General features: G+C 47.5%; 1 protein-coding gene across 1 annotated transcript; it reads right to left on the reverse strand.

Moving 5' to 3' along the window:
- Positions 1 to 2,426: 2,426 nt before the first annotated feature.
- On the reverse strand, positions 2,427 to 4,867 carry LOC137419379 (uncharacterized). The gene is made up of 4 exons (XM_068105456.2): positions 3,935 to 4,867; positions 3,511 to 3,817; positions 3,018 to 3,378; positions 2,427 to 2,824 (listed from the first exon to the last, which is right to left on the reverse strand). Exons 2-4 carry the CDS (start codon positions 3,610 to 3,612, stop codon positions 2,646 to 2,648), a joined length of 642 nt encoding a protein of 213 aa, XP_067961557.2. The 5' UTR covers positions 3,613 to 3,817; positions 3,935 to 4,867; the 3' UTR covers positions 2,427 to 2,645.
- Between the last annotated feature and the right edge of the window lie 7,406 nt (positions 4,868 to 12,273).

Consider the following 12,273-nt stretch of genomic DNA (forward strand, 5'->3'; position numbering starts at 1 on the left):
ATCACCAGTGGTCTCAGCAGGTTCATCACCAATGGTCTCGGCAGGTTCATCACCAATGGTCTCGGCAGGTTCATCACCAGTGGTCTCGGCAGGTTCATCACCAGTGGTCACAGCAGGTTCATCACCAATGGTCTCGGCAGGTTCATCACCAGTGGTCTCAGCAGGTTCATCACCAGTGGTCTCAGCAAAATCATCAGAGGACTTTCCAATAGCCGAGTCCATAAGGCTTCAGTCACATTTGGCTCGGCGGCCGTAGGGTCTAAAAAATCTACGGCCACTAGCAATTATAGGGTGGCCGCAGTATTTCCACGGTCACACAATGTAGCAGTCACATATGTTTTTATTTACGGGTAGCCACACGGGGTATTTAGAAATTGTGGAGACCGAAAACGTGGGGGTGCCGTTCGGTCTTTGATTTGATGTCGCACGGTGACCTTAGGGCGTCCCTGCGGCGGCCATAGAATTTTCAAGGCAGACGCAAGGTAGCCTCAAGGTGCCCGCAAGGCGACCGCAGGGGGGCCCTAAGGCGAACGTGCGGCCAGATGGACGGTAACGAGTGGGTATATATACCAGTTCTTTTTCATATGTATATCATATCTCATATCTGTCATATAGATTGTGGACCAGGTTATATACAGATGGCGCTGGTTGTTCCTCAATGGCAGAGGCTGGGCTACCTGCGCATGCAGCTGAGGCGGGTGCATCGAGAGCGAGATTACCTGATTGCAGCCCTTTTCCTGGAGGAGCAGCGGCTGGCCCGACGGCAGCGAAAAAGGAGGACGATGTGGGTGAAGCCCTGGCTGTTGCGGCGTGTCACCCTGGGCCACTACGACAACCTGAAGCAGGAGCTGATGCGTGAATCCAGGGGTGACTTCAAGGCATTCCTGCGTATGGAACCTGCAATGTTCCAGGAGATGCTGGTCCATGTCGCTCCCAGAATCACAAAAAGCGATGGTGCAAGGCCCCCCCTTGCGCCAGGCCTGAAGCTGGCCATAACACTCCGGTTCCTGGCAACGGGTGACTCCTACCACTCGCTTGCATTCAGCTTCAGGGTAGCACATAACACAATATCACTGTTTGTGCCCGAGGTGTGCGATGCCATCTCTGAAAAGTACCGGGACGAGGTGTTCGTGACCCCCTCAACTCCTGATGGATGGAATGAAGTTGCCCAGGTCTTCGGGAGGAGGTGGAACTTCCCTCACGCTTGCGGGGCCATTGACGGCAAACATATAAAGATAAAGAAGCCATCGAAGTCAGGCAGCGTCTACTTCAACTACAAGGGCTTCTTCTCAATAGTGCTGATGGGGATTGTGGACGCAGACTATCGCTTCCTTTGGGTGCATGTGGGTGCAGAAGGAGCTGCCTCTGATGCAGGGATTTACAACCGGTCTTCCATTGAGCCCGACCTCCGTGAAGGAAGACTTGGTTTCCCTCCCCCTGAGCCCCTCCCCAATGACGACCACGACGTGCCATACTTTTTCATCGGGGATGACGCGTTCCCCCTGCGAACATACCTGGTGAAGCCCTTCTCCCACAGGAACCTCACGCACGACGAACGGATCTTCAATTACAGGTGTTCCTGTGCCAGGAGGGTGGTTGAGAATGCTTTCGGCATCCTTGCCAACCGTTTCCGGTGCCTCCTCACCACCCTCATGACCACCCCCGAGACATCCACCAAGATCACCAAGGCGCGTGTGATACTTCACAACCTGATGCGGATCCGCTTTCCCAACCTGCAGAATGCCGACCTTGACGGGGAGCAGGCGGACGGTGTGATTGTCCCAGGGGCATGGAGGGATGCAGGCTACCTCGCTGACATGCAGGGTGCACTACGTGCCCCCAGGGAGAACCGTGCCGGCAAAGAGCTCCGGATACACCTCAACCACTATTATAACAGTGCTGCCGGCAGTGTGCCATGGCAGGAGGCAGCTCTCAACTGGTGAATTATTATAATTGGACCATCAAATGAACTTTATAGCCATAACATCTGACCTTATAATAACTTGTGAACTAAATGTACCATGTGATCCCACTTGTCAAATAAAGTATTTAAAAGTTGAATATAACCCAGTTTGTTTGCTTTATCGTTTTATCCCACAATAAACAAAGAAACAGACAGCAATAATTGAACGATAAAAGAAAAATATAAAACCCATAAATTAGACACTTAAATCAATTTTAGCAATGAAAATTTCCATTTATAAATAAAGGGAAAATTTCCCTTGAAAGTTTTAAGTGCCCAATTTCTGGTTTTTATTTTCTGTTTCTTTATTAATTATGATGCTTCCCTGTGTCTTTAAAGTGATCAGATTAAAGTAATAGCGTAAATATTCACTCTATTGTGGTATTAATTTTTAACTTTCTTTCCTATTTTCAAAGGTATATAAATAATTATATTATGGAAGAATTAACGACCAACACATAAATCAAGTTTCAAAGCCCATAAATGGTACCATTTTATTAACTATAACAAAAATAACTAACATATCATATATATAGTAACAGCAACATATTTATATTAGTCTCCATCAGACTCAGACTCAGCGCACGCCTTGTCTGCCTTGTCTGCCGGAGATGAAGTCTGGGGCCTCATTAGACCGCTGAGCAAGGACTGGTCCGCGCTGGTGCCATGGAGGCCGAAGCTGCTACCACCACTGAATCCCGAGAGGCTCAGTCTGTCCCCCAATGCAGGGGTGCGGAGGGCCGGGAGCAAGTCTTGGTCCCCGAATATGTTGCTGGTGCTGGGGATAGTAGGAGCAGAGGTGGGGCGGGCGGGCTGCTGATGCTGCTGCGGCTGCTGCTGCTGCTGTTGAGGCGACTGGATCTGTAGACACAAGAAAAATGCACATTAAATAAAGGTTCTATATAAATAGTACGTTTCTGAAATAAAATCTTGTATGTTTTACATAGAATCATAATTTACTGAGTTAATTTCTTTATAAATTTCTGAAATAAAATCTTTTATGTTTTACATAGAATCCTGATTTGATGATGTTTATTTCTTTATAATAACTTACCAGCATTTGGGTGAAGGTCTGCTGCCGCAAATACCCTGGCGGTTGCTGCTGCTGTTGTTGGTATTGGAACTGCGGCTGGGGCTGGAACTGCTGGGAAGGGTGCTGGAACTTGCCCTGGAATGAGAACTGGGAGGCCGCGCGCGGGCTGGGGCGGGTACATGGCAGGTGGAGCTGGGATTGGAGCCGGACACTGCTGACTCGAACTTTGCCCCTCATCTGTTGGCTGGTATCGCTGGGAGAGGGCCAGGGTTTCAGTCTGGAATTGTCGGAACTTCTCCTTCGGGCAGTTGCGCACCACCGTCTGGAGCCAGCTGCCCCACGCCTCTCGCTCATCTGGTTCTCTGCTTGCGGACTCTTCCAACTGGAGGGAAAGAGAAAACAAAAAGGAAAATTATCATAACTGTTTCAATCCAAATTTCAAAAAACATAAGACTTATGACACATGACATTTAAAAGTACAGTTTAGGTTATCATTAAATCGGTTATAATTTACCTTTTTCTCTGTTTCCCGGTCCCGTCTCCGGTTCTCCATCAGCATCTCGTGGAGGAGCTCCCCTACGTCGGGGGTGGTCTTTGCGGCCTTCTTCCTGCTCATCCTGGTGCTGCTGCTGGTGCTGGTGCTGGTGCCGCCCTGTTCCTGCTACTGTGGTGACTGTCGCACTGCTCCCCCTCGTCCGACTTTCAGACCCTCTGTCATGGTTGTCAGTGTCGTGTGCCGCAGAGTCGTGTGCCTCAGGGTCGGGTGCCGCAGAGTCGTCCCCCACATCTTCATCTTCCTCGTCCTCGTCCTCCACAGCAACCTGAAGCATAGGCAGAGAAAAGTGAATATTAGGTACATGCAAAACTCAGGATGTTCTGTCAGGGACTGAAAAGCAGAGGATCATTTGCACACAAACAAATTCAATGCCAATGCTTACCCTTCCCAACTCCTGTCCCTGGGTCCGTGGCTGAATCACCTCATCGAGAAAGGCCAAGTTCCGCAGCTTCCACTGCTGTAGGCTGGTTAACTTGGAGGATGCTTGGCCCGACTTCCCCGAAGAACCGGCCCGGTTCTTGAGTTTGCCATAGGCAGAACGTAGGTTTTTGAACCTCCTCTTGATCTTCTCCACTGCAAACAAAAAATAATCACATTAGAATGTGTCAGAGGAAAGTGAATATTATGTATTTACACAATTGAGGATTTTTTTCATGATACTTGGACAATTGACAATGAAAATACAATACAAATCAGTAATTTAAGAATTACAGAAATGAGGAAATGGGGAAAGTACTGATAGTGGCAACTATGTACCAGGATTAATTTCACTACTCACCAGTCCACTTAATCTCCTTGGCAAGCTCAGCCAGTTCTGCCTCCTTCAGCTTGGTGTTGCGGTACTTCTCATGTCTGAGGTTGTAAAAGTAGGGATGGGCCTCGTAAAATTCGACAATATGCTGGAGAGCAGGAGACTCATCCTCATCCTCATCCTCTCCATCAGGGTCATGGTCTTGCTCAGGCTTGGTGTCTGGCACCTGTTCTGGCTCCATGGATGGCTGGTCCTCTTGCTCATCCTCATGGACTGGGTTGGACTTTTTCTTGGCACCTTTCCCCTTATCCTTGGTTGATCGCTTCTTTGGAGGCATGGTGATGTGTCTGGTCTGAGCTGCTGGTGAAATGTGATGATGTGTGTGGCAAACACCTATACTCCGATCTCTAGCAGTAGCGCACGGTGGACGCACGGTCGACGCAGACTGCCACGGAGGCCGTACGTAGGATGCACGGCGGGCATAGGGGAACCGTGCGTCGACCCTGCGTTGCCCGCAGGTAGTCACACAGACCGCAAGGCCACCGTACGGTGAACACAGGGACGCCTTAGGACTACCCTACGGCGACCGTGGAAATAGTGCGGCCGCTGTAATTTTTTGGGGGTTGGCAAAATTCATTTTTCATTGATAAGAGCCTACGGCAGCCGCACGAATAACGCAAGCCCACCGTACGCCCTACGTACGGTCGACGTGGAACACATCTACGTCATGGCTACGGCTTGTCGAATTGCTACGGCCAACCTAGAAATGAAAAAAGTTATAACTCTGCGCTATAATTCCACGGAGACCCCGACGGCCTGTAAAAGATAGCCATATGCCCTAGGGCCACCCTGAGGCCACCTCAGAAACTCTGCGGCCGCCGCACGTTTCTGTCAATTTAGGGGGGGTACGGCCGCCGTATCCTAGCCGTAGAGTAAATGTGACTGAGGAGTAACAGGTGAGACGATTCCATTTGATTTGTTAACAGGTAAACCAGTCCCTGCATGTGGAAGGTCTATGTCCTCACATGAAAGGGGGCCGAACTTGTTAGCTGTAGGTACAGGGTTTGTCCCAGGTAAGCCTTGTAGATTGGCATCGGTCACGACTGGGGGGTGTTACCGACAGGTTGCTTATTGTTAAATGCTACCTTTTTCTGAGTTAAATGACCCTCGGGAAAGGTCTTTCTCTTCCTTGACGGAACAATGGTGATACTATCCCCGACGTTCGTTGTGCTGTTTGGATTATCGGGATGGGAAGGCTGAGCGTCATTGCCGGACATGGAAGATGTTCCCTTCACAGCCGAAGCTAAAGATGAAGAAGAGGAATCCTTGTTGTTTGCATGGTTTGTCCCATCATTCGACGAAGCTGCTTTTGGGCAAGAGCGTTTCAGGTGTCCGAATTTACCACATTCAAAACATTTCAAGGTGTCAGTGGTTACATATAATTGGTAATCATGATTATCAATTTTGAATTTTAAAACAATGTTCAGCGTTCTTTCGACGTTAGAAGGAGGAAGTACAAGATAAGCTTAACTCCTGAAAGACATCACATGTTTAGCCCGGTCATCCTGGCACCGTAAAGGTAACATCGTGACATGCGAAACCACAGTACCATAACGAGAATAGTTCGGAGACCAGTCTCTCGTTCTTCAGGAATGGAGGACAGTTCGAGATGATGACCTTAACGGCTGGAGTGTCGAGAGGGGATACGAGTACGAAATGTCCGTCATCTGTCGATAATCCTGTACATACAATCTCGTGAACCAGTTCAGCCTCGGATACGAAAATAACGACACGTTTGTTCATTCGCGAGGCTGCACGAACTTTATCAATACCGATTATGTTGCCCACAGCAATAACGAGGTCCTCGACGCTGACATCGTTCGGCGGGACACAAACGACGCCATGTCTACGCGTTAACGCTTCATATGCCGCGTAACGCGAAAACGAAGTCATAATTTACAAGGGACGAGGATGGAGGGAGAATGAACAAGGGACGAGGGTGGGGGAAGGGACGAGGGTGGGGGGGACAAGGGACGAGGGTGGGGGGGACAAGGGACGAGGGTGGGGGGGACAAGGGACGAGGGTGGGACAAGGGACGAGGGTGGGGGAAGGGACGAGGGCGGGGGAAGGGACGAGGGACGAGGGCAGGGGAAGGGACGGGGGCGGGGGGGGGGGGGGAGGAGGGTGAATATCGCTCTCGAACAGTGATTAATTAATTACGAGCCGAGACAGATTTTCAAAGGCGAAAACAAACACAGCTGGTGGAGAAAAAAGCGATCAGCCGGAGGACGGGATGGGCCGCCGATTAATGCAAAAGTTATCCACAAACAGCTGCGGGCTCTCTTTCTCTCTCTCAGAAAAGGAAAGGAAACAAAGGACACGAAGGAGTGAATATAAATACAAACGAGAAAAGAAAAAGGAAATCGAGGAGGGAAAAGGGAGGCAGAAGGGGGTGGGGGAGGGGGGGCCGAAGCCCCGAAGTGTTGGGTCTGATCAAAGGGGAGGGGTTGGGGCACAAATGCAGAGTAAGGATGTGAAGATAAACGAACAGGGGGGAAGGAAAAGGTGAAATACGACGCGGACAGGGACAAAAGAGTAGAACAGCAGAACAGCTCGTACCTCACCACACATGCACCACCGCCATCTTGCCGCACCCAAACAGAGAGAGACAGAGAGAGACAGAGACTTTTTTTTTGACTTTTAAGTCCTTTTATTATAAAACTACAAAAACAAGCGTCAACAAGAATAAAGCAAAAAAACAGTTTTCAAGAGAATACAACCAAAGTCATAGAAAATCAAATAGAAGGAGAAACAATCAATGTAATGTACTACATTCCAAAACAAGAGATTGCAAGGACAAGGAAACACATACATGTAAATCTCCAATACATTTTCATTTACCCTGCATATTTTTCCCACACACCATGTTTCAACAAAATCCTTCATGTTTGCATTTCTACTATAATACTTAAATTCCAGTTTTAACCGAGTTGTGACCAGGGATTGGAAGTGCAGGATCACATTACATTGCTCGGGTGGCTTGCCCTTAATTTTCGCTTTTCGCGACAAATACATGGCCAGTTTAGCCTCTGAAAATAAATAATTTAGAAACATTAACAATTTTTCCTTTGCTGAAGTGACGCCAAGGCCAAAAATAAACAACCGGAGAGAAAAAGGAACATTAACTTGACCAAACACATTGTTCAATAAAAGTAAAAGAGGACACAATCGTATGCAATCAACATACCCATGAAACAAATCTATATATATAAAACACAGTTTGTGTGTGTGTAATGTTACCGATAGACTCCTAATAGTAAGGGCATTTTATGAGATATTTCACAAATCTGTTAACTAAATTGTTACCAAAAAATTTCTTCACCAATATGTTTGTAAAGGTGTGTAATAACATGTGTTAAAATGTTGAAGGTCAACTCCCGTGGGAAACCCAGTAAAAAAGCTGTTGAATTCGGGTACCGAAAAATTATTTTCGAGAATTTTTATTTTTTTTAATCGGCCCTTAAGTAACTTATGAGGGGTCAAATAAGGGTTTTTCATGATTCTGAGTTGATTGTTAACATTTATATTTTCACTTTTACATTTACACACAAAGTAGCTTTTATTTCACATACATATATAATACTCAAGAGTTATTTCTCATTCACAATGTCAGAAGTTTCAACAGTCATTGTCTATGTCTTCTTCAGACTGAACAACATCATGACTGCAGTTTCTGCATGTAATGCCATTACAGACTCCACAGGCCGAGATGCACGTGACCCCATTCTTCTTGCAGCTGCATCGCCGGTTGCTGCAATCTCCATGACAATTACAGCTCGTGAACTGCAATAGCTCCTCAGGAGCCGTGGGGTCCAGTGTTGGAACTGGCTCATAACCATGCACACCTATTGTCCATCCATAGTCACTGGGGTTCAGAGACATGCTCTGTAGAAGGATCCAGTCCCGGGTCTGCAGGTAGGCAACTCTTTAGGCCTTAATAAAATTCTGCCCCCAAACGGCAACTCTTTCGTCTGTCTTGACAATCGGTCTCAAGACCATCTGAAGGCTTGCAGGAACAAGTGTCAGCTGACTATCGATGTCAGTCATACTGTGTGTGGTGGGGTATGACTTTGGACCTAAATCAATCAAGGCAATATCATTGGATATGAACTTGAGTGCCGTCTTTATGATCTGAGTCTTCTCATCTCCATGGTCAAGATTAGCATGATTGCTCTCGCAGAATACTGTCGGTGCCATCTTTGAGACAGAGTACATCTGCCCTTCTTTCCTGTGTTGTGAAATACAAGGTGTCTTCGTATTTCTCTAGAAGTTTTATCTTTAGCCAATGCTTTGAATAAGAAAGGCTCTTCTCTGGTGACTGATCAAACTCCTGCAGCTTTTCATGGACTTGGTCCATGTTCATTACCCCATGCTCTAATTCTGAGTCTAACCATTCGCAGAATTCAATAAAAACTGCCTCTCGCTCCTCATCAATACTCCTCTGTCCTCTCTTCCTTTTTCCTTCCTCATCAGTCTTGGACAAACTGTCACCTCTCGCAAACATAAGTTTGCATCGCAAATGGTACAGTGTTTCTTCTGCTACCAAGTCGTTGATCCCTTCCAGGCGTCCAGTGACTTCAGTGCCCCAGTCATCCCCGCGACTCCGTGCTGTCTTCAGCAAGCTTGCCTTCAGTGTATCTGCAGTCAAATTATCTGGCACTCTGTATTTCTTTCTAGCTTGTGCTGGATTATTTTTGTAGAGCTGGGCTGGTTGGTTGCAAAGAATGCATACATCCTTATACAGGAGGTCAACTGACTGTGATCTTCTAGAACTGCAGCCAGTTGATGAACTGAACTCACAAGTAGTGCGTCTTCTCTTCAACTTTGATGACTCTTTCTCTGCCTTTGATGCTTGAGCTGACTTCTTGGTGGTTGCAACAAAGTTGTTGTACAGATCATTTTTACACTTCTGGTGGTACCTCAGTTTTCCTTCCTTTTGAGCCTCCTTCATACGTTCCACAACAGTAACATTTTCGACAGTTTCTGCTTGTTTCAATAAAGTTGAGTATCCCTTTGGAGTTGCCTGTATGAGCCTTTCAGCTGGTGTATCCGAGCGTGCACAGATGAAGCAATTGAGCACAGGTGGAGTAACGTCTTCATCCATATTGCTAGACTCCATGTCCTGCAAAGTAGAAAATGAGATATATTTAGAAATTATTTTTCCACAAAGGAGTGTCTGTGGTGAAATATAAATGTTAACAATCAACTCAGAATCATGAAAAACCCTTATTTGACCCCTCATAAGTTACTTAAGGGCCGATTTAAAAAAATAAAAATTCTCGAAAATAATTTTTCGGTACCCGAATTCAACAGCTTTTTTTCTGGGTTTCCCACGGGAGTTGACCTTCAACATTTTAACACATGTTATTACACACCTTTACAAACATATTGGTGAAGAAATTTTTTGGTAACAATTTAGTTAACAGATTTTCATATGTTTCCCTTACTATAAACGAAGAGGCTCACGTGCTTGATATTTGGCATAGACGTGGCCATTGAGCCTGGGAAGGACATGGCCGACCTCAAAATATTTGACGAGATCCATATTTTTTATTCATATTTACCTCAGCGCATTTCAGCGAGGAACATTATACACGGCATCTCAGCCGGTGCCAGAGCAGCTCGCTGACTCGCTCAGAGCGATCACGTGATGTTCCATCCCCACCGCCAGACCATTGAACTGAAAATATATAGAATGACCGTTGCCATTCACACCACATAGGTGGAGATGCAGCTACCGAGCACCATCTTGGTTGACACTCGATGCTGGGCGATGGTGATTTCCGTCACAAGTTTGCACGTAATTCAGAGCGAAAAGCGATTGCGTTTTTTCACCTTTTATGAGATCGTGTTTTGTGTCGATTTTTGTCCATTTTGTGCGATATGACTTAAACGTCTTTGAAACAGCTGTGAAACGTCTTTCCACAACCCTTCCGTAACCGATTGGAGCAGTTTATTGCCACACAAAGTGGCATTTTAACAGTTGTCTGGCTTTTAAAATCTGGGACACGTTCAAAACAAACGAGATCCGCGAAGCGAGTTGGTAGAGTCATGCTAACCAAGATGGCGACACGGCAGCTTCACTTTTCACGGAGTATGAGCGTTCTATATATTTTCAATTCAGTGCGCCAGACTCGCTCACGTACTTGATTTGTGGCATAGACATGGCCATTGGGCCTTCATGGTGTAATTTGTGCGAGGCTTTTGTCCGAGTGAGCTTGAGGCGAGAGGGCGAATGTACGGGTTGGGAATGTACGGGTCTCCCTTCCCCCGCCTGGCAACGCCAGTACTGGAGGGCGTCACAGGATCGGTGAGTCTCCAAAATCCGCTTCGTGCTGTTGTTGCGAAGATGCAGGACGATGTCGCGATTGTTGTGCTGCTCTCCTACCATGAGAACTGCAACGTCATTGTTGACTGGCCCTCCCCTTCCCTCCCCCTTCCCCCCTCCGTCCTCCCCTCCCCCTTCCGTCCTCCCCTTCCCTCCTTCCCCTCCGCCTCCCCTTTCCCCTCCACCCTACCCCCTCCCCTTCCCCCTCCCCCCTACCCCTCCACTCCCCCTCCCCTCTCCTCCCCCTCTCTTTCCCCCCTCCCCCTTTCCCCTCCCCTTCCCCCTCCCCTTCCCCCTCCCCTTCCCCCTTCCCCCTCCCCTCCCCCCTCTCCTCCCCTCCCCCCCATTCCCCTTCTCCCTACCCCCCCCCCCGTTCCCCTCCCCTCCCCCGCCCGGCAATGCCGGGTACTTCTGCTAGTCTTCAATATTATTACAAAAGGGACAGATCACCGATACCATGGTATCCAAACGGTTTACAAAAGTGTTTGTTGGCAATACCCCGTGAGCCAGTCTCCATTGTAAATCACCCGACCTTTTTGATATGGGTGTACCATACATTGATTTCCATTCAGATTCAGAAGGGGGGCCATTAGGTAAAAGAGCTTTCCATCTCATAACTCCTCCTGCAGAGGTGTTTACATTAATCAAAGAAAGACAGAACTGGTAAATATATTTACTCTCAAGACTACTAAATAAACAAGAGCCAGTACTGACTTGGGACAAAGTAGAGCTGGTGAAAGCAACAAGTAAGTTAGGAAGCGAAGGATTATGGGATGCCCATTTAACCCCAGTACTCCACTGCAACACAAGTCGAAAGGATGTACGAATGACTTCGACAAGTACCTGACCTGCAGCTCTCATTGATCTGGTACAGGTAATCTCAGCGACTTCCTTGACAGATCTCCAACCACAATAAGCTGAGTCACGAAGATGCCAGACATTTCTGATGCCACCTGAAATGAAGTTTTGGGCAAAACAATGGCTCTTGGGAACCTGGGGAAAGAGTGGGTTGAGGAATAGAGGTTCCCCCGCAAACATTTTAACCTCATAGGACTCCTTTTTGGCGGCTTACCACTACGGCTTGCCAAGCATTCAACAAGCTCTGGTAAAACAGAGGAAGGTGGGACACATCAACTTTTTGGGATGCGATCAAAAAAGTCCCAAGGCCATAGCCGAGCATTCCAGCTTGCTTCAATATTCGTTGTGCCACAGGGCGCCAGGGCAGTTTTTCAGCATTGAGGAGACGTTGTATTGACTTCAGCCGAAACGCATCAGCCGACACTTTAGGTCAATGAGCCCTTGGCCACCAAGCGACAAGGGGCGGCAAAGTACGTCCATCCGCAACCAGTGGTAACCTCCCCAAAAGAGATTTACCAGTGTCTGTTGAATAGCCGAAAGCAAGCCCTCTGGTGGCTGCAAACAAATACATTTATGCCACAGTACAGAGGCGACCAAAGTGTTAATAATCAGTATTCGGCCTCTAAAGGACATTTGTGGAAGGAACCTTTTCCATTTGTTGAGCCGCTTGGTTGCCTGTTCTACCACTCCTTCCCAGTTAATATGGGAGTACTGATTGGGTCCA

Source organism: Myxine glutinosa, chromosome 1, assembly GCF_964187855.1.
Source record: "Myxine glutinosa chromosome 1, kmMyxGlut1.1, whole genome shotgun sequence".
Taxonomy (NCBI): domain Eukaryota; kingdom Metazoa; phylum Chordata; class Myxini; order Myxiniformes; family Myxinidae; genus Myxine; species Myxine glutinosa.

Excerpts from the sequence above, each read along its gene's own strand:
- LOC137419379 (XM_068105456.2), bottom strand. The coding sequence starts at position 3,612 with ATGAGCAGGAAGAAGGCCGCAAAGACCACCCCCGACGTAGGGGAGCTC. Across the intron at positions 3,379-3,510 it reads ACCGGGAAACAGAGAAAAAG|TTGGAAGAGTCCGCAAGCAG; the intron begins GTAAATTATAAC and ends CTTTCCCTCCAG. Across the intron at positions 2,825-3,017 it reads AGACCTTCACCCAAATGCTG|ATCCAGTCGCCTCAACAGCA; the intron begins GTAAGTTATTAT and ends TTGTGTCTACAG.